General features: G+C 37.3%; 1 protein-coding gene across 11 annotated transcripts in view; it reads left to right on the plus strand.

Moving 5' to 3' along the window:
* Positions 1-26,874, plus strand: part of FAM135A (family with sequence similarity 135 member A) — a 136,477-nt gene that overhangs the window by 107,236 nt on the left and 2,367 nt on the right. For 4 of the 11 annotated variants that reach the window (XM_013992626.2, XM_003121274.5, XM_021089377.1 and 1 more), the window contains 9 exons: positions 3,244-3,317; positions 4,700-4,854; positions 5,075-7,436; positions 8,928-9,088; positions 11,706-11,797; positions 12,595-12,692; positions 15,791-15,942; positions 17,446-17,556; positions 24,527-24,640. In XM_013992626.2, coding sequence (XP_013848080.1) covers positions 3,244-3,317; positions 4,700-4,854; positions 5,075-7,436; positions 8,928-9,088; positions 11,706-11,797; positions 12,595-12,692; positions 15,791-15,942; positions 17,446-17,556; positions 24,527-24,640 — 3,319 coding nt within the window. The remainder of the gene's footprint in view (positions 1-3,243; positions 3,318-4,699; positions 4,855-5,074; positions 7,437-8,927; positions 9,089-11,705; positions 11,798-12,594; positions 12,693-15,790; positions 15,943-17,445; positions 17,557-24,526; positions 24,641-26,874) is intronic. The other 7 variants (XM_021089429.1, XM_021089434.1, XM_021089438.1 and 4 more) reach the window with 3 other exon arrangements.

Here is a 26,874-nt window from a genome sequence, read left to right on the forward strand (position 1 = left end):
GAAACATGCTATACTTTCTGACCAGTTTTTTTCTAAACCTAAAACTGCTCTAAAAATCTTGTCTAATGATTATATTAAAAAGAAAAAAGAAAAGTACTTGCCTGCTAATTTTAACACCTGGGTTATCTTGGAGACTTTTTCTGCTGTTTTCATCTCTTGATTTTAAGTTCATTTTCCTGCTTCTTTGCATGTCTAGTGAATATTCTTCAGTGCTTGAAACAGTTGCCCCATGTATCTTGTCCAGTTTTGTAAGTTGTTTTCAGTAGGGTAAATCCACTATCAATTTCTCTGTCATGGTCTAAGTACAGGTTAAATAGTGCTTTTCAGCATTGACTGTACATTAGAATCCCTCAATGAACTTTAAAGGTTACCAATGCTAAATGAGGCCTAGGCATGGGTAATTGTTTTAAAATCCTCCAAGTGATTAAAAGGGTTAGGCTTTTCCCTGAGTAAGAGCATTTGCTACAGAGAGTGGGAACTGAAACTTGGCCTGTCTTCCCTAGAGTCAGGTTGCATCTGCCTGCAGAAGGAGCACCTTTTTGAATTTGCCCTTTAAAGCTCCCTCATGGATCAGCAGGACCCCAGATTATAGCATGTAACCACTACTTTCCAGTAACAATGGTAGAGAGTCAGTCATTCCTATTAACTTCTGAGAGTTTAAGATCCTAAAATGTTCAACTGTATTGGTGCTTTCCATGCTCTAGAAGAGGGAAAGAGTTAGAAATAGTTTGTAAAGCCCTCCTTCTGCACTTAAAGATTGCTTTACAATGATGTGTTATCTATTCAAAACATTATGACATTTGCATTTTTAAGAAGCATGCATTTCTAAAACTACTCGAGCTGATAGTTCTTCATTAGAACTATATTAATGAGCCTTAATATATTAAACTATATCCTTCATAAAGTAGAAGTACTTTCTGAGAGCTTATTATCTATTTATAAGATTTAATTTGATGCTATTTATTTCCTCTTTTGCAAGGCTTAGGCAGATTTCCATCGTTAGTAATAAAATTTTTTTTTCCCTTTGTATGCTTTATGCCCAAAATTAGGCTGTGCTGCCATCAGGTGGCAGTGATGTCTTAGTTATGGCCACACAGCAAACAGCCCTACTCATTACATATTACTACTGCACAAAAATCATCACAGGAGAAAATTTAGAAAGAGAACCTCATCTGAGTGCAGAGAGGAAAGGAAAGACTTTCTAGTAACAGAGAGTCTCAGTGCAAAAGGGAAGAGGTAAGTGGTTAGAGCCCAAGATTTGATATTTTCTCAGCTCTTTATTTGAATCCCATGTAACATCATGTGCTGGCTGTGTTATTTTGGCCAAGTAATTTACCTCTGTTTCTTCATGTATTAAATGAAGATATATCCATTTCATAGGGTTTTTAATATGGTTTAAGTTAAAAAATGAAAATAACCTTAGCGTAGAACCTGATAGGACACTGTTAAGAAGTGATAGTTCTTATTTTAGGAATCGGTAGACCCAGCCGCAGCTGCGGAATCGAGGTGACTTCAGGCTGCATTTCTTCATACTTTATAGCCCTCGAGGAAAACATCTCTAACAGGTAGACAGATAGGCAGATAGTTTTCCTCATCTCTCCCTTAGGGTTAGAGAGGATGAAGAGGCAATCAGACAGGATTTGAAAGTAAAGACCCAAGTTGCATCCTTCCTGCAGATGCCTCCTACCATCCTCTCCCCTTCTCCCTCATCCACTGTAAGCCACAGATTCAACTGGCTAGATCTTGTGATGGTGAATAAAACATTTCCTCATTCGTTGTACATTTAAAATGAAAGAATCCTAGGAGTTCCCATCGTGTCTCAGTGGTTAACGAATCTGACTAGGAACCATGAGGTTGCGGGTTCCATCCCTACCCTTGCTCGGTGGGTTAAGGATCTGGCATTGCCATGAGCTGTGGTGTAGGTTGCAGACATGGCTCAGATCCCATGTTGCTGTGGCTCTGGCGTAGGCTGGTGGCTACAGCTCCGATTCGACCCCTAGCCAGGGAACCTCCATATACTGCGGGAGCAGCCCTAGAGAAGGCAAGAAAAAAAAAAAAAAAAAAAAGAGAGAGAATCGCAAATTGTATTTTGCTTTAGAAAAAAATCTTAGATGTAATATGATGTCAAAATATAATCTCTCCTCCACATACTCAGCAAACAAAATATCCAGTTCCTTCCTGTTGCTTCATAGTGCTCCAACAGCTAATGAAGCTTGCAAAATTAGAAACAAAAGGGTCACATTACAAATACAATGGAAGAAATATTCAGCTAGATTTGACTAGTATTTACCAAGTACTTCTGTAACAGACCAAGACGTATTTAGGTACATAGTTCCTACTGTAAAGAATGTTCCTACTGTAAAGAATGTTATACATTAAGAGGGAAGACAATTCACATACACAATTATTTTAAGGAAAATTGTGGTGAATGCTATAGTGGTAATTATCATAGTTTATATACACTTTTCAGATAAAATATTAATGTCAAATACATTATCTTGTTCATTCTTTCTAATAACCCCCTGTGTAGAATAAGAATTAAGTGTATTGAAAGTGAGACACCAAGGCTGAAAGATAAAATTCTACAGTCACAGTGCCAGTGAGCACATCTGTCAGTTCAGCTGGCATGTCCTGGGATACCTGGCGCACAGCACAGGGGGGATGCTAGCTGATTCTACTATTTCTCCAGGTGCTGGGCACTGTTCTTGATATGGGTGATATTTTGGTAAATAAGACAGACAGAGTTCCTGTCTTCAAGGAGGATAAATGGTGGATCCATAATGTAAACCAAAATTTTTTATTCTGTTTCTATTCTTTCTTTTACCTCATACAGTACCAAAATACAGTGCTTTAGCAATACCGAAAAGGGAGATTCATGCTCACAGGGTGGCTATGGAGGGGATTTCTTCCTTTTCCATCCAATTCCTGATTGACTTCATTTTTTTTTTTCATTTTGTAAAGTTTTACTGGAGTATAGTTGATTTACAATGTTGTGATAATTTCTGCTGTACAACAAAATAATTCAGTTATACATATACACATAACCATTCTTTTTCAGATTTTCTTTCTGATGTAGGTTATCACAGAATATTGGGTAAAGTTCCCTGTGCTCCACAGCAGTCCCTGTTGACCACCCATTCCATGTACAATAGTGTGCATATGCCAATTCCAAACTCCCAGTCCATTCCTGATTGACTTTTTAAATGTACCACGTTATTCATACTCCCTTTTGGAATTTTGCAGGTGCGCAGATTTTCTGAGGCATTTTTTTGTTTTGAACATCCAAGAGAGGCTGCCATTGCATACGAGGAACTTCAGTGAGTAGCATAAATCCAAAATTTAAATGATTTTATTTCCTTTTACATAAGATACCATCTCAGAATTTATCAGTGACAAGATATACAATATTTACAATCAATAAAATTAGGAGAACTTGAACTTCAGAAATCTCCTGTCTATTTGATCAAATTGGGTTTAATCTCGTGAATTACTTCATGAAAAACCCCTACCTTGCATAGAGAAGTGTATTGCACATATTGCCCTTCCCCACAGCAGATCTGATACCCTTGGAGGGTCCTATATAGTCCTGGCTCCAGCCTTCCGTTTGGCCATCTTGTTGTATCTTTATTTCCACAGGCCAGAATCTCATATATTTATCATTATGCATTCCAGATTTTCACTCTGGTCTGACTGGCACTGCCTTCTGTTATGTGAAAGATTTACAGTTAAAACATCCAGAATAGATGTCTTCCATTTTCTTACTGAGTATATTTACATCTGGTTTTCTTTGGCTTTAAAGAATGGTTTAAGGACTTAATGCTGAGTGAAAGAAGCCAAGCATGAAAGAGTAAATAATATATGATTCTGTTTATATGAAGTTCTAGAACAGGTAAAACTCAAGTAAACAGAGCATTGGTTGTTTTGGTGTTGACTTGGGCTGGAATTTGACTGGAGAGACACAAGAGTTCTCTCTGAACAGATGGAAATATCCTGTATCATGTGTCCATTTGTCAAACTCATACAGCTAAGACTTGTATATTTCAGTGCATGTAAACTATACCTCAAACTGTAAATGATAACAGAGTGTGGGGTAGGTAGTGACTAGAAATGCAGACGAAAAAAGAAGGGGAAAATGTTCATTGTCCAAGCTGAGTGATGATGCTTATTTTGCTATCCTGTGTACTTTGATTTGTTTGAAATTTTCCATAAGAAAGGGCTTTTTTTTAAAAGCTGTTTTGTATTAGGAAGTTATACACCTTGCTTTAAGTAGTTGTTAATTGTGTTCATCAATATGTGATAAGTACAGCCGTAGCAATAGAACATTTTTTCCTCAACATTATCATCAGATTGGTAGCAGGCATTTGAGCTTTTGGTCTTTCTTCTCTTTCTCAGCTAATTAGGAAGTTCAGACATTAAGCACAGATAACTCACTTTGAAATAACATTTAAAAGTGTAGAAGAATATAATGGAACTTAAATAATTTATTAATAAATCACAATTTTGTAAGTCAATAATTTTTGTCAAGAAACCATAATTTTAATTCTACCAGTTTTTATCTCTGACCAAGGAGCTCTTTGATAAGGAGGTGGTGTCTTGAGGGGGCGCACAAATTTGATGAAGGGATGGGCCATAAGGAGTCTATAAAGTGGAACTAGGTGTGGTTCTCAAATTGCAGTCTGACTTAAGAAATATTTTTCAGTGCTCAGAGTCATCTCCAGATGTGCACCGCTATCAAAAACACTTCCTTCTGCAGCTCTCTTCCACCCCTGCCCATTGAATGTAGTGAATTAGATGGAGATCTCAATTCATTACCTATAATCTTTGAAGATAGGTATTTAGATTCAGTTACTGAAGGTAAGTGTAATCTAACTAAAATGTGTAGTGTGTGTGTCATTTTCAGTATATTCTACCTAGTATACATAAAAGCCATTCCTTAACGTGGGGCTGTTTTCCCCACTCTGGTTTTTTTTAATTTTTGAGGATATTAGAAAGTTATAGTCAGAAAAAGTGGTTTTAATTATATGAGTTCTCACATCTTGTTTTAAACCTGAATTTCTTTTTCTTTGGATAAAAGACTTAGATGCACCCTGGATGGGAATTCAGAATCTTCAGAGATCAGAGTCCACTAGAATGGATAAATATGACACTGAAGAAAGCTCTATAGCTGGACTTTCCAGCCCAGAGTTGAAAGTCAGACCTGCTGGGGCCTCCAGTGTTTGGTATACAGAAGGTGAAAAGCAGCTAACAAAGTCTCTAAAAGGAAAGAATGAAGAATCAATTAAATCCAGAGTTAAGGTTACTAAACTCATGAAAACAATGAAACCTGAAAACACAAAAAAATTAATAAAACAAAACTCTAAGGATTCTGTGGTTTTGGTAGGCTACAAATGTTTGAAAAGTACAGCATCAAATGATCTTTCTAAGTGCTTTGAAGGCAATCCTTCACATAGTCAGAAGGAAGGTCTGGATGCCACAATATGTGGATATAATTTTGACCTAAAGACCCACATCAGACAGACAAGTCAAAAGGAAGCTAGCTATTTGCCAACTAATACAGAGAGAACTGAACAAAAGTCTCCAGATATTGAAAATATGCAACCAGACCTGTTTGACCCTTTGAACTCGGGCAGCCTAAATCTTTGTGCAAATTTGTCCATTTCAGGTAAACTTGATATGTCCCAGGACGATAGTGAAATTGCACAAGTGGAATACAATGTGGTACCCAGAAGTTCATCAGACGACTGCCATGATCATCAAACAGCCCCCACTTCAGGAGCTAAAACAATTCAAGTCAAATCCTGTAATAAAGATCCTCTCAGTGGGGAGAAGATCACTGTTAAAGTAGGACCTTGGACAGAGCTTCAACAAGATGAAATTTTTGTGGATAATTTACAGCTACCCAACTTTGAGTCCTTAGAATCTAACGGTAAATCTAAATCTATAGAAATAACACTTGAAAAGGAAGCTTTTCAGGAAGCAAAGTGTCGTGCAATTGGAGAATCTTTAGCTAAGTTAAGAAGTAATCAGCCTGCTTCTTCTACAAGAGATTATCATGTTGCAGTGAGTGGAGACACAATTAGGTTACCGGATGGTAATGCCACGTGTACCTCATCTCGGTTCTCAGATTCAGGTGTGGAAAGTGAACCAAGCTCTGTTGCAACACATCCAAACCCTGAAGCAGTCTTTGAAACTGTGCAAGGGCAAGGTCTTTACAATAATGAAAGGTTATTTCCTCAGCTTTTGATGAAACCTGACTGTAATGTAAAGTTTTCATTAGGCAGTCATTGTACTGAGAGTACAAGTGCTTTCAGTGAGATCCAGTCATCTTTAACATCCATAAACTCTCTTCCTTCTGACGATGAGCTGTCACCTGATGAGAACCCTAAGAAATCTGTTGTACCCGAATGCCACCTAAGTGACAGCAAAACTGTATTAAATGTAGGAACAATTGATGTGCCCAAAGGTGACGATAGGAAAAAGTCAAGTATTATTTTGCAACAGCAGAGTGTTGTATTTTCACAGCAGTTGGACAATGAAACTATAGCAGTTCATTCCTTAAATCCAAGCACTAAAGACCCTTTACAATTTGTTTTTTCAGATGAAGATACTTCCAGTGATGTGAAAAGTAGTTTCAACTCCAAACCTAACTTGGACACTATGTGTAAAGACTCCCAGAGTCCTAATAAATCTAGTAACTCTGCAGGGACTGAAATTATATTAAATTCAAAACTGGTTTCTTTAGGCTCCCCTTGTGTTGTTTCAGGTTCCGTTTCTACCAGTACAGAAGTTAGTGAAGACAGAACTGTGGAAAGAAAAAATAGTGATGCATTAAATCTCAAACAAATATATTCAGAAGCCCTTACAGTTAAAAATGAAACTCACCTGGGTACAAGTGAGCCTTTTTCAGCCAGTCCTGATATGGTAAAGCAAGGGCTTGTGGAAGATTATTTTGGCTGCCAAAGCAGTACGGATATTTCTGACACATATGCTATTAGCTACAGCAATTCAGTTAGCCCTCAGAAAGAAATTTCTGAAAAAGAAATTAGTAATCTTCAGCAGGAACAGGGTAAAGATGAGGAGGAGGAAGAGCAGGATCAACAAATGGTTCAAAATGGGTATTATGAAGAGACAGATTATTCAGCTCTGGATGGAACAGGAAATGCTCACTGTATAGACAGAGATGCCCTAGAAGAGGAAAGACTTATCAAATCCGAAAAAATTAACAGTGACTATCTGAGGGATGGTATAACTATGCCAACTGTCTGTACTTCTGGTTGTCTGTCCTTCCCATCTGCACCCCGAGAGTCTCCTTGTAGTGTTAAGTATTCTTCTAAGAGTAAATGTGATGCCATTACAAAGCAGCCAAGCAGCACTTCTTACAGCTTCACGTCATCAGTTTCCTGGTATGAAAATTCACCAAAACCTCAAATACAAGCGTAAGTAATGGAGCACAATAGCATGTGCTACTAAATACATAAAGAGAACATATATGTATGTGTGTGTGTGTATATATATTTCTCTGGTAACATACATATTTCATGTTCTCTGGTTTCTATAGTATAGAAAGTGCTTCTTTGATTAGCTATCTGAGATGGGACATGAACTCAGTATGCTATTTGACAGACAGACCTGTAGTTCCCTGTGTGATTTTCCATTCTCTCGGCTCTACGTTGCTAAAATTTTCTATTGGTAGTTTTATGTTAGAAGTATGAAATGGTTGAGTTTAAAACCTTTTTTATCCCCTATCAACACCTCCATTTTACCCCATCAACTCCCAGACAAAAGTTAGGTTTTGTAAGTACATCTAGCAAATAAAGACAATATTAGGTAATTGCTAGAAGCTACCAGACCCAGATTGCCTCAGCTAAGTCAGTGGGTCCAGAATTGAAATTTCATGGGCCAGTGAAAGAAATCACATAAAAATTTGAGGATGACATAGGTTTACCAGCATGGCACTGGTTTTCAAAATACTCTACTACCTTTCTTCAGATGGAATTATAATCCCTGGAGTGAAATGTCATATCTACTGTAGATTTTTTAAGTTTCCAAATTATGTATACACGTAAAATCCATGGTGCCTACAGCTAGTGACCCCAGCACGGTAAAATTGGATTATTGAAGAATTTCTAATATTCTAGAAAGCTGAAGGTTACACCTCCTCCTGTCACCTCAGACTCTCTGCATTATTAATAAAAGCAGTGGTCTGTAGTCTTCACCCACCCCAGTATCTCACTAAGTTTAGTGTTCATCAGTTTCTTTGGGTTTTACTTTTACCAGTCCAAATGATATAATGTTAAAATAGTTAACAGTTGCTGATGTTCTCAGTCCTCAACTTGATTAGATTTCTTGCTCATCTTTAAATGTGTATGCCACCAATTTTGTTCATTCACATCCCCCTCTTAGTTCTGTTCCTTCTTATTGGTATTTTTAGAAAAACAGCAATAACCAAATCTACTCAATGATATACCTGCCATTCTCACTGGTACACTTTGTAGAATAGCTCCTTCTTCTATGTTGGATCAAAAGGAGCAAAGAAGGTGAGATTCAATCACAGGATCAGCATCAGACTGTCCTCTGTTCAGTCTGATGCTGATCCTGTGCACAGCTTTGCTATGCTCATGATATACAATTCTATGGAAGGCATAACTCCATTCTTAATATTTTCTTAGTGGATTTCAAGTTTAAGAAAATATTTTAAAGTGATGTCATGTTTTAAATATTCGTTGCATTTGGTCAGAATATGTACTAAAAATAGTAAATAAAATCAGTTTTCTAAATCATTTAGATGATCCCACATTTTCATTATTTTAAAACCAAATATTTCTGGGTTTCCTCTTCTTCAATTTTCTAAATTCAGCAGATTATCTTGTTTTAAAAACCAAATATAATCCTTAGTAAAGAGTATCTTCCATAATATTTTGCTTCAGCTTCCTTCAGGCAAAAGAAGAACTGAAGCACCTTAAACTCCCTGGATTCATGTACAGTGAGGTTCCTCTGCTGGCATCCTCAGTCCCTTATTTCAGTGTGGAGGAGGAGGACAGTTCCGAAGATGGAGTGCATCTCATTGTGTGTGTGCATGGCCTAGATGGTATGTCATGTCAAATCGTGTAATCCGCGGCAGCTCAGTGTTCTCTTTTCCTAGTAGATCTCGTTGAGTTTTATTTAATCTTTGAACTGAAAAAAGATTTCTAAATTGATAAAATTAATTAAATTTAAATATATCCTAAAACAGAGATATACTTGATTTTGCTGAGTATAATGTTAGATTTCTTTTTAAGTAAATTTCCATGGGATTGACATCCATGTGCCAACATTTTATTCATTTTAACTTCAGATTTTTCTGTCTTCTCATTGTTATTTTTGTCAGCTGTCACCTCATGCAGTCATTCTGTCTGTCTCTGTTAGTTTGATATTTTAAACTTTGTGGACAAGAAAAATCACTACCTATCAATTAAAGATTCACCTATTAATTAGGCTATAATTTAAATTATTAATACCTGGCTATGCCTTTATGACAGCTGTTTTGCTTACTCAGTGGACTCTTTTTCTTAGGAATTGCGTTAAAAGATGCCAAGTATCTCTAGACTAGCAGAGTATTACTGTATTATAATGTGATTCTATAATAACAAATTGACAAAAGATTTTATGGATTATGAAAGTGCTAAACACGTAGGTTTAAACTAGTAAATTCTCATGAAATTGGAAGATTTTCTTAAAAAAAAAAAAAAAAAGAAAGGAAAACCCTGACTCTGAAGAAATAAAATACCTCTAATACTAACCTCTTTCCCCTGCTAATAAAGTTTTCAGGTGTTCTCTTGTAGCACAGAGAGTTAAGGATCCAACATCGTCACCGCAGCAGCTTGGGTCACTGCTGTGGTGCAAGTTCCATCTCTGGCCTGGGAACATCCACATTCCATAGGTGTAGCCAAAAAGAAAAAGAAATTCAAAGAATAATCCTCCAAGAAAAACTTCTTGGCCCAGTAGAATCTCTGGCGAAATTCCTCTTTGAAATTTTCAAGGAATACATTATCCCTATGTTGTATAAATTGGTCCAGAATAATGGGGGAAAAAAGATAGGATGTAGTCTCTTTTGTTCTTTGTTGTTAAATCTGAAAAAGATATAACACTCATGCTCCAACAAAACAGCAGACCAATATTAAGTAATAGAACTCCAGGAATATTATAGAAAATAAATGAGTAAATAAATGGCCCCCCCAAATCCTCTAGCAAGTAGAATCAATACATTGAAATAACTACAACAAATAGGATTTAATTCGGAGAATGCAAAGAGAGGTAAATGTAAAGAAATATATTAATAAAATATACTTCATCAGCAAATCAAGTAAGAAGTGTTGATAAAATTCAATATCCATTCCCAATTATGACAACTAAGCATCAGACTTAAGCCTTAAATAGCACTAGTCTAGTTCATTAATGTGATCAGGCACATATATTTCTAGCCCATGGAAAGCATATACCTAATAGATGCTAGAGGTATTTCTTACAAAATCAAGAGTAAAACAGTTAATTCTCTCTGCATAACATAGCTAAAAGAAACAAATAGTGGAAGGGTAAAGTAAAAATTCAGCAATTGGTAATGACATGTTTGTATTTCTAAATAAGCCAAAGGAATTAACTGCAAAGCTACTAAACTAATTTTTAAAGGTAATAATTATTTTAATATATGTCTGCTATAAATATTTTATATTTATAGATATCTTTTAGGTTAGTAATTAAATACCTTAGATTATTTAAATGGATTTTTATTTCTGTTCGTTTGACCCAGTACCACCAAAGGATAGTCAGCAGATTAAATCTAAACCTAAAATGTGTTCAGGGTTGGTTAAATGATCATCTGGAGTGCTGATGGTAAAGAGTAATTCAGTCATTTACAGCTACTGTAGCCAGCAGTCACCAGAGTTGCTTTTTAGGACCACATCTGCAGCATATGGAAGTTTCTGTGCTAGGAGTCAAATCAGTGCTACAACTGCTGGCCTATGCCACAGCCCCACCATATCCAAGCCGTGTCTGTGACCTGTACCACAGCTGAAGGCAACACCAGATACTTTAACCCACTTCGTGAGGCCAGGCATCAAACCTGTGTCCTCATGTGTACTAGTCAGATTCGTTTCTCCTGAGCCACAATGAGAACTCCCCAGAGTGTGTTCGGGCAGTTAAATCAATATGCCATTAAGTGGAAAAGTGAAAGAGCATCAGTGTGACCAAAACCTCTGAAGAAACAGACTTTTGGAAGATACTGTTTGGCTAGTGGAGATCAGCTTTGAAATAAAAACCAAGAACTCGGAGTTCCCATTGTGGCACAGTGGTTAACGAATCCAACTAGGAGCCATGAGGTTGCGGGTTTGATCCCTGGCCTTGCTTAGTGGGTTAGGGATCTGGCGTTGCCCTGAGCTGTGGTGTAGGTTACAGATGCGGCTCGGATCCTGAGTTGCTGTGGCTCTGGCGTAGGCCGGTGGCTACAGCTCCGATTAGACCCCTAGCCCGGGAACCTCCATATGCCGCAGGAGTGGCTCTAGAAAAAAGGCAAAAAGACAAAAAAAAAAAAAAAAAACCCAAAGACTCTATTTTAAAGTCTTAGGCCATATGCTTGTCTTCAAGAACTGCAACAAGATATGAGGATGCACATTATACCTTTAACTTTATCTCATCCTTTAGATGTAATTTTCATTTTCTTTATTTTCTAGGTAACAGTGCCGATCTCCGATTAGTAAAAACTTATATTGAACTTGGACTGCCTGGAGGAAGAATTGATTTTCTTATGTCTGAGAGAAATCAGGTACATACAGAATGGCAATGTATTTCCAGTGTTAGCACACATTTTTCTATTATTTTCTACCTAAATATTTGTTTTCTACAAAATACCTGTAGTAGCAGAAATAATTTTTCTGATTTCTATGGACTTTAACATTAATACATATCTTAAGGAAGTGGAAATGATTCACAGTTGGATTTATGAGCTCTTTGCATGTATAAAATTTCTAGAATTTCACATTTCTATGCAAGTATTTCATTAATTACACCACAGTAAATAACTTTATCCTCATTGCTGATAGTGAGCTAAACAGTTAACTAAATGAAATGTAATTAAGGACACTGGACATTTTTTTTCCTAGAAATTCACACTGCTCATTTTAATATAATGAATGTTACATTTCCCAACTTCTCTAAAGAACGCTGATCTTTTTTTTTTTTTTTTTCCCCCACTGTACAGCAAGGGGATCAAGTTATCCTTACATGTATACATTACAATTACATTTTTTTTCCCCACCCTTTCTTCTGTTGCAACATGAGTATCTAGACAAAGTTCTCAGTGCTATTCAGCAGGATCTCCTTGTAAATCTATTCTAAATTGTGTCTGATAAGCCCAAGCTCCGGATCCCTCCCACTCCCTCCCCCTCCCATCAGGCAGCCACAAGTCTTTTCTCCAAGTCCATGATTTTCTTTTCTGAGGAGATGAAGAACACTGAACTTTAACTGTATTTCTAGTACCTAAATTAAAAATATGTTTATATTTAGTTTCTCTTGTAATTGTACATACTCAGTATATATTGTATCTATTTTGCTTTTGTTTAGAATGATACTTTTGCTGATTTTGATAGCATGACTGATCGCCTTCTGGATGAGATAATACAATATATTCAGATATATAGTCTAACAGTCTCAAAAATAAGGTAACCTCCATATTATTACATAGTTTATTTTTATATCTCTATGAATTATAGAAAATTATACAGAATTTCTGGTAATTTTGTTGTCCTGTCTTGAAATATAGGTGACCACAACTCAAATTAGTTTAAAGAGAAAAGAAAAATTTTAAAGATTTTAGGGAAAGGCCACACATTATAAGACTCCATTTATATGAATTGTCTAGTTGTCTAGTATTGCAAAATTATTGAGACAGAAGTGGGTCAGTGATTGCTTAGGGCTGAAGGAAGTGGGAGATGGGGGTTGATAGCTAAAGAATGTAAGGTTTCTTTTTAAGGGGGTGAAGCGTTCAAAAATTTCTTTTGGGGGGGTTCCCTAGTGGCCTAGTGATTAAGAATTTGGCATTGTCACTGCTGTGGCTCAAGTTCAGTCTCTGGTCTGGGAATTTCTGCATGCCACCAGGGTGGCCCAAAATAATAGTAAGTAAAATAAAATAAAATTTCTTGTAGCGATGACTGCACTGCTCTGTAAATATACTAAAAACCATCTCATTATACACTTTTTGTTTTGTTTTTATTTTTCAGCCACACCATCAGCATGTGGAAGTTCCTGGGCCAGGGATCAAACCTGCGCCACAGCAGCAACCTGAGCCTCTGCAGTGACAATGCCAGATCCTTAACTTGCTGTATCACAAGAGAATTCTGAATTGTACACTTTAAATGGGTAAATTGTATGGTAAGTGAATTGTGTCTCAATAAAGCTGTTACCAAAGAGAAAGGTTATAGGGAAATGGATAATTATAAACAAATGAAAAAGTGAAAATACTTTCAAAGTTTCATGACTGTACTTTGAAGGTCAGTTTTCCGGGAACAGGAGATGTTGATCAAGCCAATATGGCTCATTATTTAATCAGGTGTTATGAACAGAGATTGGAGAGAGAAAAGGATTTGTTTCTTCTGGTCTAATAAGAATTAAAGAAAAAGACACAATTAGTCTTCCTGCTGCAGAAAAAGAGAAGAAACAGACTATTTAATATCCCAGTTAGATTAGAGGAAGAAGCTGGCTCCTTATACTATAGGCTTTTATAGACTTTGTTTCCAGTTTGAGGTAGAGCAAGGATGAAGAAGAGGGACCTTTTTATTTGAAATCATTTTTTAAAAACGAATTCTCCTTAAAATACGGTGGAGATCCGAATATGTTGGGGGTGAGGGAAGACGTTTTCTTATTCTAATAATTCTCTTCATTTAAGGAGTTTAATCTGTTTACCAAATTTTCTATAGTCAGCTTGTATTCCTTTTATTATTTTATGATGAGAAAATGTATTATTTCAGTTTTTTCATTCATCCACAAAATATGCCCTCTTTTAGGATAGATTGTCACGTATAATCAACGATTATCCTAAAGCTTGATCTGGTTCATTGAGAACCCTTTTTTTTTTTTTTTTTTTTGTCTTTTTGCCTTTTCTAGGGCCGCTTCCGACTAGGGGTTGAATCGGAGCTGTAGCCACCGGCCTACGCCAGAGCCGGAGCAACTTGGGATCCAAGCTGCGTCTACAGCCTACACCACAGCTCACGGCAGTGCTGGATCCTTAACCCACTGAGCAAGGCCAGGGATCAAACCCACAACCTCATGGTTCCTAGTCGGATTTGTTAACCACTGAGCCACGACGACGGGAACTCCATCACTGAAGACTCTTATCAAAACTTACATCCCAGCTTCAGGAACTTCATTCAGCTCGGGAGGAAAGTTTGTCAGCTTCTCACTGGTTGTATCTGTAAACCAGTGTTAAGACAGCTTTCAAGATCATTTCTTTTACTATTAACTATCTTCAGAGATTCATAAACTGTTATTTATAGAGGTAGGCAGAGGTTTCCATTGTAGCTCAACAGTAACAAACCTGACTAGTATCCATACAGATGTGGGTTCAATCCCTGGCCCTGCTCAGTGGGTTGAGGATCTGGCATTGCCATGAGCTGCAGTGTAGGTCTCAATCGTAGCTCAGATCCCATGTTACTATGGCTGTAGTGTGGGCCGGCAGCTGCAGCTCTGATTTACCCTAGCCTAGGAACTTCCGTATGTCATGGGTGCGGCCCTAAGAAGACAAGAAAATTAAATAAATAAATAAATAAATAAGTAAATAAATAAATAAATGAAAATAAAATAGTGGTAAGCAAAAAGGCTCATTTGATGTAAACTGCCTTAATAAAAGTGAAATGGGAGTTCCCGTCGTGGCTCAGTGGTTAACAAATCTGACTAGGAACCATGAGGTTGCGGGTTCGGTCCCTGCCCTTGCTCAGTGGGTTAAGGATCTGGCGTTGCCGTGAGCTGTGGTGTAGTTTGCAGACGCGGCTCAGATCTTGAGTTGCTCTGGCTCTGGCATAGGCCGGTGGCTACGGCTCTGATTGGACCCCTAGCCTGGGAACCTCCATATGCCACAGGAGCGGCCCAAGAAATAGCAAAGAGACAAAAAAAAAAAAGTGAAATGCTTTATAAATATTAGCTATTCTTTTGATATAATCTTTTAAGAATTTGTTATTATAGTTGATTTACAATGTTCTGTCAATTTCTGCTGTGACCCAGTTATACATATATATACATTCCTTTTCTCACATTATCCTCCATCATGTTCCATTACAAATGATTAGATACCGTTCCCTATGCTATACAGCAGCTTTTGGTATAATCTTAAACACACAGTAGGAAAATACGCATATTTTTCCTGTGTCTTGAAAGTACTTAGTCAAAGAACTTTCTCACTTTGGAATGTGGACCAGAGAATAAGAGAAATTGGTATATAAGTTCTCCTAAATCATCCTTATAGTAGTTTCATTATTTTGGTTTAAATCATGACTTGACAGTAAATAATTGGTGTGTGTATCTAAAGAGGCAAATTTATCATCTAGTCAACGTAGTCAATACTTTTTAAAGAATTTTTTTGCTACATTCTCACAGTTTTTCTATCAAAATATAAGATATATTATTTCAAAGTTTTGAGCCAAAGTTTTAAAACATGTTAGAAAATTTTTAATTCTTAGTATTTCACATCTATGTAGATGATAGCAGCTTTAATTTTTGTTTTTAAAACTAATACTATGGGAGAAATGTAATTTTTTTTCTCTTACAGCTTTATTGGACATTCATTGGGCAATTTAATAATCCGTTCAGTGCTTACAAGGCCACGGTTTAGATATTACCTCAACAAACTTCATACCTTTCTGTCACTTTCTGGACCTCACCTTGGTACACTCTACAATAGCAGTGCTCTTGTTAATACAGGTAAGAAATTTTTGGGGGCGTTCCCATTGTGCCTCAGTGTTAACGAAGCCCACTCGTATCCATGAGGATGTGGGTTTGATCCCTGGCCTCGCTCAGTGGGTTAAGGATCCATCATTGCCATGAGCTGTGGTGTAGGTCACAGATGCAGCTCGGATCTATGGCATAGGCTGGTAGCAGTAGCTCTGATTTACCCTCAGTATCAAATCAAGTAGCATGGGAACTTGCATATGCCACATGTGAGGCCCTGAAAAGCAAAAAAAAAAAAAAAGGTCTTGGGCTCAATAAGACCATCACTTAAAATAATCACCTCACGTTTTAAAACAGATCATCTTCATCTGATTCTTCTTTGTCGGTCCAGATTTTGCCCTAGGAAGCCACAGATGAGTCGAGTCCAAAGCCTTGAAATTCTTATTTACATTTCCTCCTCCACTTCTTTCATTGGCAAATAAACCATACTATTTTCCTCTGTATCCCATTTCAAATGGTGGTATTCAAAATCTAGCTGGTTGGAGATTTTTAGTTTCTAAAAGAGGCCATGAGAAAAATGAAATCCATAGCTACTACAAAATAGAACTCAATATAAATAAGATGTACTACTTTGAATTTCTTTCTTCATTAAACTTTTCCCCGGATAGGCTTACAATTAGCAGCTTTAACCAAATAAAGGGCTTTTTCTCTTTTCTTCCCCTGCAATATTAGAATCAACAAAAGTAGAAATAAATAGTCTACAATCTTGAAAACCTGCTCTAGAATGATTGAGCCTTCATTTAAGGGGAAGATGAGTTTAAATGTAGATAACTGATAATAAAAAGACATATAATTAAATAATGAAACTTAAATTATATTCAGCTGTTACTAGACAGTATTATCCAGTTCATTCTAAGAGTTGATCCTTATCCAGTTGGTCTACTGTTACTGAACTACTATTGTCTATGAAGCCTCAGTGCTTGGGCATGTGATCTACTAATGTTTGAAGTTTTACCCTCCTCGGCCTCATTATAATTTGAACAAGTATATCTAAAGGTACAGTTTTCCTAAATTTGTTCTTCTTAGACCATTATCTATTTCATTACTGAATGAGATAGAAAAGGCAAGGCTGGAGTTCCCATTTTGGCTCATTGGTTTAAGGACCCCATGTTATCTCCACGAGGATGCAGGTTCCATCCCTGGCCTTGCTCAGCAGGTTAAGGATCTGGTATTGCTGTGGCATAGGCTGTAGCTCCAATTTGACCCCTAGCCTGGGAACCTTCATATGCCACAAATGTGGCTGTGAAAAGGAAAAAGAAAAGAAAAGGCAAGCTGTCTATTAACCACTGTTAACCCATCATTAACCTATGTGTTTTGTATGTTTATGTTTGTTATCAGAAAATGGAAATATTTTGCAATATATTTTTTATTTGCCAACAAAATGCTAATTCGAGGGATGTTATAACCTTGGCGTATGATTCTGTATATATCTAGTTTATAACTCCCACATATCACATATCTTTTATAATTCTCTAGGTCTGTGGTTTATGCAGAAATGGAAAAAATCAGGTTCTCTTTTGCAGTTGACATGTCGAGACCATTCAGACCCTCGCCAAACTTTCTTATACAAGCTTAGTAATAAAGCAGGTAAGTATATATACATTTATAGCAACAGTTTTTAACACATTCACTTGAAAACCTTTTTTAAAGTAAGGCTTTAGCTAATAAATTATCAGCATTTTTTCTGCTGATTGAAAAACTATCAGTCAGGAGTTCCCATTGTGGCTCAGTGGTTAAGGAGCCCACCTAGTATCCATAAGGACACAGGTTTGATCCCTGGCCTTGCTCAGTGGGTTAAGGATCTGGCATTGCCTTGAGCTGTGGTGTAGGTCGCAGATGTGGCTTAGATCCCAAGTTGTGTGGCTGTGGCATAGGCCGGCCGCTACAGCTCTGATTCTACCCCCAGCCTCTGCTACAGCTCTGATTCTACCCCTAGCCTCTGCTACAGCTCTGATTCTACCCCAACCTGGGAGCCTCCATAGGCCGCCGGTATGGCTCTAAAAAGACAAAAGACAAAAAAAAAAAAAAAAATCAATCAATTGTAATTTCTTAATAATGAACCAGCAGATTCAGTATTACAACTAAGTAATTGATAGCATGGTTTAATTTTTTTACATGATTGTATTTATTTTTTATGAGCTGCACAGCTGCTTTGAAATTATCTTTAAATTTTAGCATTTATAATTCATACTAGTTATAAGATAGTTTTTGAACTATGCCTTGGAATGTCTCCATCCTGCCCCCAACCCCAATCCTTAGCCCCTGTTTTAAATTGATATGCATGTGTGTGTGTGTGTGTGTGTGTGTGTGTGTTTGGGGTTTTTTTGTTTGTTTGTTTTTCCTATTCCAAGGCTATTAAGAAGCATTTCTGGAAAATGTCAGAAACAAAACTATTAATAGCTCTACTTTCTACAAGTTCTCATGACTAGATGAATCTTGTAATTCATCTCTCATTAACCAATTATTAAATGTATTCCCCATCTTGCATGTGTTTTCTGAGCTTTTACTCCCTGAAGTCCCTGTCTGGTCCTTTACCATTCTCATTCTCCTAAGTGACCTCACCTCTGACCTTATCATCTCTCCCTGAGTCATCGTTACACTTGTGTCTTCCCAGCACATTCTAAAGGACACACATTCCATTGTGTCCTTTGAAGTCTCCATTTGAGGAGAATAGATGGCTCTCATTTTTATCTTCTCCGAAGAATGTTATCTCCACTTTTTGCTGAAAGGGGAGCCATAACTGAAACCTGGATATTCCCCAACCTGTCCCCACCTCCCTACTCCCCCTGGCTACAGAGTGGAAGGTGGCAAACTTCTTTAAAGGGCTAGATAGTAAACATTTTGGCTTTGTGGGCCATATGATCTCAGTTGTAAGTACTCAACATATCCTAGCACACACATACAAAAAAAGCTAAAGACAATACATAAACTAATGAGTGTGGCTGTGTTTTGAAAAAACTTTATTTACCAAAACAAAAATAAGCAGCAGTCCAGATCACACGGGCCATACTTAGCACCCCCCGATGTAGAAGCAGCCAGATTTCCTGCTCACAGAGGATGAGTGAGGGAGATGGTCCTCTTACTTTCCATTCCAACCATAGTCCTTACCCTCCACTGTCATGTGCACCTGCTTCCTATGAGGCCTGTACAGGTCCTAGCTCTTCTGTGGTCAAGTCTCCTTTGATGTAAAGGCCTCCTGGTCCCTCCTTACATATTCAGTGAGAACTTTGATAAGAGTTCATTGACAAATGTTTATTACATAGTTATGATTAGGAAAAGAATTTTTTTTTATCTTAGTAGTCAATCCAGGCATTATTTTTGGTAATTTGATGAGCTAACCCTTCAGATGATCCATCAGGCATTACACAGCCTGTCTCAACTCTGGTAGCCTTCCATTCCTCTTTGATTTTGAACCCAGACCCATAGCTATACTCCACCCCTGAAAATTCAATCAGTATTCCATTCCATCACTGTAATATCCTGTCCTTTCTCCTTCACTCCCTTATCTCATCTGCTTTTTACACTCATTTAAGATCACTACTCCATCTTCTTAAGATTACCCTATGCCTCCTGTGTTCATTCCCTTCCTGATATCTCAGACTCTAGGAATTGTCACTTTCATTATTCGTACATTATTGTCCCTTGTTTTATATCATAGCCATCTAACAAATTTCTATCATAGCCATCTTTTTAGAACTAATACTCTTCAGAACTAATCTCTTCATCTTCTAAACTTAATCCTGTTTCTTTACCTGGCTTATTGAGCACTACCACTCAGGACACACAGACCTGCACGTCGGTTCCACTGAGGATCCATGGGTTCCTATTCATTCCCTTTAAAGCTTTTCCAGTTCTTCCTCAGACTTTAAACTACCATTGCTGCCTTCACCAAAAATGACTCTGCTTCCTATTCTATCTGAAAGTCAAGGCCATCAAGCAAGGACTTTTCTACTTCCCTTTTTTTTTTTTAACCTACAAACACTAGCATACTTAGCCTTATATGCCCACCTGCCTACTGAATATATTTACCTAAATCTTTCCTGGGCACCTTAAATGCAGTGTTTTCAGAGAGCTTTTCTTTCCCTTCAGATTTACTTCTTTGGATCTGCCCAGCCAGAAACTTAGAAGTTGTTCTAGACTCCTCTTTGTCTCTTTCCCCACATTTGCTGAGTTACCCAGCCCTGAAACATCCCGCCTTCTTAGTAGCTAATGGAGGCTTCTCTTTCCTTTCTTCACCACCACCTTGGTTCAGCTTTCAGTACTTTTACGTAGAGTATTGCTGTGGCCTCCAAACTGGTTACCGTGCCTCCTGAGTGCCCTCTTCTCCCCAGTCTCACTTTCTTAATAGATGAAATAGTTTTTTAAAAAATGAAATCAGACCATATTGCTCCCGTTTATAAATCTTACAGAGTACCCTGTAGTTTTCAGGGTGAAGTTCAGATTCCATGGTTTGGTGTATCAAACTCTTTACAGTCTGGTTCCTGGTTCTTTTATGTGCTCTGCACTGCCTCTTTACACACATGCCGTGTGCTACAGTCTCCTGTCTCACATGTTTGCACTTCTTCTCTTCATGATGCTTTTGCACTACCACTCCTCCTCTTGGGTATGCCCATCTTTTTAGAACTAATACTCTTCAGAACTAATCTCTTCATCTTCTAAAGTTAAACTACAGCACCACCTGCTATCCAAAGCTTTCCTTGAATATTTTCTCTTTTGCTTCCTCTTCTTTTGGCCTTTTAAAATAGTATTCTATTCTTTAAATTACTTGCTTTGAAATACCTCGTTGTCATCTTTGATTGACCCCACTTCTTTGCATACCACATCACAAGATTGTTGAGATTATCTCTGACCTGCTATAACATTATATATGAACTTGTTTTATCACACTCATTATAGCTATCCTCATGTCAGTCATTTTTATGTATCTTAACCTTTTTTCTTTAAGCAGAATCTGTCATGACAACCCTTTCCCACTCCCTTTGCTATATTTACTATAGTTCTCACTAGTAGGTGTTCACTATAAAGCCATGATGGGAACCCCCAAAATATCTGTATTTTAAGATCTTCCTAAAAACATCTACTTAGAATCTCTTTCCCAGCTGTTGAATTCTGACAAGGAAAATATAACAATTAAAGCAGTCTCCTGCTGGGCTGCCATGGTACAAGATACACTTTTCTTGCAGCAGATTACAGAGGTGTTTAATAATAGGTATGACTTGATTTGTAATTAACATTTGTTTTTTGTTTCTGAAAGTGTGGAAAAGAATCAGCATCAGCTAATATTATTTAAGGAAGCAAATTCTTTCAAATGTATTTAAAATAACTGAGTAAAAGTAAGAATATTACATAGAACATGTCCCTTTAGAAAGCACAGCACTGTTGATATTCTGGGCTGCAGAGTCACTGATGGGGGGACCTTCCTGTGCATTGTAAGCCTTCACCTGCTATATGCCAGTAGTGCTTGCGCTGCTAAGCACTTCCTATGCCCTACCCTGCTTTCGAGAGACAGAATTGTCTCCAGACACTGCTAAATGTTCCTTGGGATGCAAAATCATCAGTTCTGAACCACTGAACTGATGGTGGCCTGTTATTTTGGCCTGTTCCAAAAAGTAAACAGAAATAAGTCGATATGAATTGCTTTAAAACTTCCTAAATTTTTCAGAAAAAATGAGCAGCCAGAAGTATCAGGGAGACTAAGATAATGAAGATGAAAGTCACCATTAGTATGTTTGTTCATACGCAAATCATGTAATTATACATCCGGAAAAGTAATGAACATTTACTTGAATCTTTTTCTTGGTAATCCTGAAAAATAACTACAACATTTAGAAACTTTCTAGTTAAATTATCTCATTCTATAGATGGAGAAATCTTGTTACTCTCCCAAGTTAGAGGTAATTTTTCAACCAAGAATTAGTCACCTCAGGCTGAGGGAGGTGATAACTGAGAGGCCAGTGGACCAGGCCACCTTTAAGCAGGTGCAGTCAGTGCAACCTCCTCTATGAGGCTCCCAGGTACAGACCTTAGGTGTCTCTATCAGCTGGATTCCAGCTTAGATGAAGTGTATCCATAATTCCCTTACATCGTGCCTCTGGGCAGCTGCCATGTTTCTCTTTACCACCCTCTAGCCAACACTGCTGCACAGGAATTGAAACCAGAAGATTCAAGAGATTCGTAGTCTATTTAACTTTGTTCTTGGCTAATACAAAAAGCAAACCTTCCATACAGAAGCACAATGTCAGTAATATGTTGTTGAAAAATATTATTAAAATAATTACCGGAATTCCTGTTGTGGTTCAGTGGAAATGAATCCTCTAGTATCCATGAGGATGCAGGTTCAATCCCTGGCCTTGCTCAGTGAGTTAAGGATGTGGTGTAGATCTCAGACATGGCTTGGATCTGGCGTTGCTATGGTTGTGGTGTAATCCGGCAGCTTCAGCGCCAATCCCACCCCTAGCCTGGGAACATCTGTATGCCACATGTGCGATCCTAAAAAGCACAAAACAAAAGAAAAAAGAAACATAAAAAAATAAAATAATTACTGAATTTAAAATGTATTTTTAGGAGTTCCCATCATGGCTCAGTGGTTCTTATAGAAGAACACAGATAGATACTTTTTAGATAGATGGAAAAGCCAACTGTGCTGTTCCATGACTGGTTTCATGCATTTTTTGAGTTGGTCATATCAACGTTACTTTTTGTGAGAGAAAGTAAGACTTCATTCATATTTTGCTTGGTTCTCCCAGAGATTTGTATACCCCAGGGCCATACACTTTAAGAAGAATGGAAACAAATTGGAGAAATCTTTCTCTTGTAGAGTAGGAGAATGAAAAGTCATTTTTAGAAAAGCACCCATATGGAAGTTGGGATCTGGAAATCAGTTTTCTTAAAGGCATAAATGCCTATCTACATCATGGAGAGTCTTAAATTACCCATGGGGGTAAGTGTATACCAGTTAAAAGACTTCTGCTCGAGAACATATAGATGCTTCCCAAGAGTACCGATGAAGACATTGGAATCAAATGATGCCAAAAGGAGAATGAATATGTCTCATGAAATGTGAGAATGAAGGGGGAGGGAAATGAGTTCTTCTTAATATCTTTCTAGAATATAGTTTTAAACATGTTTGTACAACTGAGTTAATTCTTATTGTAGACATTCTATTGTTTCACTTACATCTCCAGAATTGTATACATCCAGGTGCCAGAAAGTATTATTTTCTCACTGGAAAAAGGAGGGAATGATGTTATATTTGGCATTGAGGGTATATCCAGTTTGGCCTGATTGTTATGTCCTTCTAAATATGACTCATTATTAGGATCCTTAAGTTCCAAGAAGAAAAGGAGCTCCTATGATGGCCTCCCATATTCTGGGTCCACTGTAGTCCCCACAGTTAGCCTGTCTCTAAGAATCTGAATTTCAGTGCACAGAAAGTATCAAAATTTTATTCTGGAACATTCCAGAACAAAATTCTGTGTACTGCACATTCATTTCTAATGTGTTGCAATTATTGATTGGTATCTTATTTATTTATTTACTCGTTTATTTATTTTGTCCTTTTTTTTTTTTTTAGGGCCCCACCCATGGCACATGGAGGTTCTCAGGCTAGGGATCTAATCAGAGCTGTAGCCGCTGGCCTACAGCATAGCCACAGCAATACCAGATCTGAGCCATGTCTGCAACCTACACCATAGCTCACCACAACGGCAAATCCTTAAGTCACTGAGCGAGGTCAGGGATCGAACTGCATCCTCATGGATACTAGTCAAATTCATTTTCTGCTGAGCCACAACAGAAACTCCTGTGTCTTATTGAAATACATAAAATTTTGATTTTTGTATTTGCTAGTCTGAGCCAAATAGTAAAATTAGAACATTACTGTTATTAAAAAGGTCAAGAATATGGTTTCAGTGCTTAAATGAGTTATTTAGCAAAGTATCCCAGGGGCGCAAGCCCTAAATTCACTTAATTTACTGAGAAATAAAATTAAATAGACCTAACAGAAATCTGTTAGATGGGTCACAAAATTCATTATTATTATTGGAAAAATCAAAGCATTTATCCTCTTGACATCATGCTTAAATGAGGAGAAAATATATGTAATATTAGGCAAGAGTCAAATAAAAACATAAAGTAAAAAGTCAGTTTTAAATTATTTCATATAGAGTGTTTGTTTTTATGGAAGAGTGTACTTTTGTTACTTTGGGAAATAATTCTAAATTTCAATCAATGTCCTTTGAAGAGTAAGAACGTCATGAAATAGCTCCCATAGACTTTGTCCACCATGTCCGGTCTCTCTCTTAACCCCACACCACAATCCTTGCTTTCACACAGTACAAACACACATTTCTTCTATCAGCAAGTAAACTGCATACAATGAAACTGGGGAGGTTGTGGAGCATATATAGAAATCTGGAGAAAAAATTCATCAGGTATTTTAAAAGCCATAAACTTAATGCTACTGAGGATATCAAATTTATGGACTTGATATAATACTAATAAGTTATTTTAAATATGGTTAATTATTGCATTCTAATTCAGTATTTTTTCTTCACAGGGCTTCATTATTTCAGAAATGTTGTACTAGTGGGGTCTCTGCAAGATCGCTATGTTCCTTATCATTCTGCCCGCATTGAAATGTGCAAAACGGCTTTAAAGGACAAACAGTCAGGTAACAAATAAATTAGAAGTGTTTCCAAGAGCTTCATCTACACATGAGTTTCTCCCAGTTTTTTCTTTTTTGGTCTTTTTAGGGCCACTCCCCTGGCATATGGAACTTTCAAGGCTAGGGCTCAAGTCAGAGCTTCAGCTACCAACCCCATATCACAGCCACAGCAACACTAGATCCAAGCCACATCTGTGACCTATACCATAGCTTGCAACAATGCCGGATCTTTAACCCACTGAGTGGAAGCAGGAATCAAACCCACATCCTCATGGATACTACTCAGGTTCTTAACCTGCTGAGCCACAATGGGAACTCTTCTCCCAGATTTTTCTCAAGTCATGTTCCGCCTTTCTCCTGTCCTTCTCCTTCCTTTTGGTTTGTTTTCCACAGGATAGTAATAGCTATCTTTCCACCATTTTTCTTCCTTTTTTTTTCTCCTGCCAAAACAATAGTAGTTCTTTTAAAATCATTTTTTCATCTAATTACAAATGCTTTTCCATTTTACTGCCTCAAAATAATCCATACTTTAATTTCTTCTGGATTATTGGGGTTGGTGATTGCAGTAATTGTCATGCTGCATGTTGCACTGTACCTTACTTTTAGTCAAAGATGCAGCAAGCAGACCCAAATAAATAAAATCAGAAATGGAAGAGGAATAGTTGTAACACCTGACACCACAAAAATACAAGAATCATAAGAGACCACTGTGAATAATTATACACCAATAAAATGGACAACCTAGAAGAAATTAATGCATTTCCAGAAATGTAAAATCTCCAAAGACCGAAGCAGAAAGAAATTAGGAAAGGAGTTTTCCTGTGGCACAGTGGGTTAAGCATCTGGTGTTGTCATTTCAGTGGCTTGGGTCACTGCTGTGGCACGGGTTCAGTCCTTGGCCAGGAGATTCCATGTGCTGCAGACATGGCCCCACCCCCGCAAAAAATTAGAAAGGAATAGCAGATATGAACATATGATTAACAAAATGAAATTTAATCAGTAAAATAAAAAATCTCCCGACAAACAAAAGCCCAGCACCACACAGCTTCATTGGTGAATTCTGCCAAAAATTTAAGGATGTGTTAACAACTATCCTCAAACTATTCCAAAAAATTGAAGATGAAAAGACCTACAAACTCATTCTACAATGCCAGCATCACTTTGATACCATAAGCATACAAGGGCACTATGAAAAAAAGAAAACTATAAATCATTATCACTAATGAAAATAAAAGCAAAAATCCTCAACAAAATATTAACCAAATTCAGTAATACATTAAAGGGATCATACATCAAAAGTGAGATGCAAAAAAGATGGTTAAGTATCTGCAAATCCATTGATATGACACACCACATTAACAAAACAAAGGATAAAAATCACATAATCATCTCAATAGATGCATAAAAAGCATTTGACAAAATTCAACACCCATTCATGATAAAAACTGTCAATACAGTGAATATAGAGGGAACATATATAAATATAATAGAGGTCATTTATGAAAAACCCACAGCTAACTTTGTACTTACGGTAAAAAGCTGAGAGCATTTCCTCTAAGATTAGGAATAAACCAAGGAGGTCCACTCTCACTTTTATTCAAACAGTATTGAAAGTCCTACCCACAGCAATCAGACAGAAAAGAAATAAATCAGAAATAAAAAGAAATATAAATTGGAAGGGAAGAAGTAAAACTGTCACTATTGCAGATGACATGATACTGTATATATAAAAATCTAAGTCTCCACAAAAAAAATATTAGAATAAATGAATTCAGTAAAGTTGCAAGATAGAAGATTAATGTTGCTTTTTTATACACTAAATATAGTATGAGAAAGCAAAAGCAAGGAGTTCCAGCTGTGGCATAACGGGATTGACAGCATCTTGAGAGTGTTAGGACAGTTTCAATTCCCCTTCCCCGCACAGTGGTTAAGGATCCAGTGTTGCCGCAGCTGCGGCTTAGGTTGCAACTCCAGCTTGGATCTCATCCCTGGCCCAGTATCTCCATATGCCATAAGGCAGCCAAAAAAGAAAAAGAAAAAAGAAAAGAAGATAATCCAGATAAAATCACATCAAAAACAGTAAAATACCTAGGATTAAATTTAACTAAGGAGGGGAGTTCCTGTCATGGTGCAGCAGAAATGAATCTTACTCAGTGGGTTAAAGATCCGGCATTGCCATGAGCTATGGTATATAGGTCACAGACGTGGCTCCAATCCTGTGTTGCTGTGGCTGTGGTATA

This window comes from Sus scrofa, chromosome 1 (assembly GCF_000003025.6).
Source record: "Sus scrofa isolate TJ Tabasco breed Duroc chromosome 1, Sscrofa11.1, whole genome shotgun sequence".
In the NCBI taxonomy this organism is placed as follows: domain Eukaryota; kingdom Metazoa; phylum Chordata; class Mammalia; order Artiodactyla; family Suidae; genus Sus; species Sus scrofa.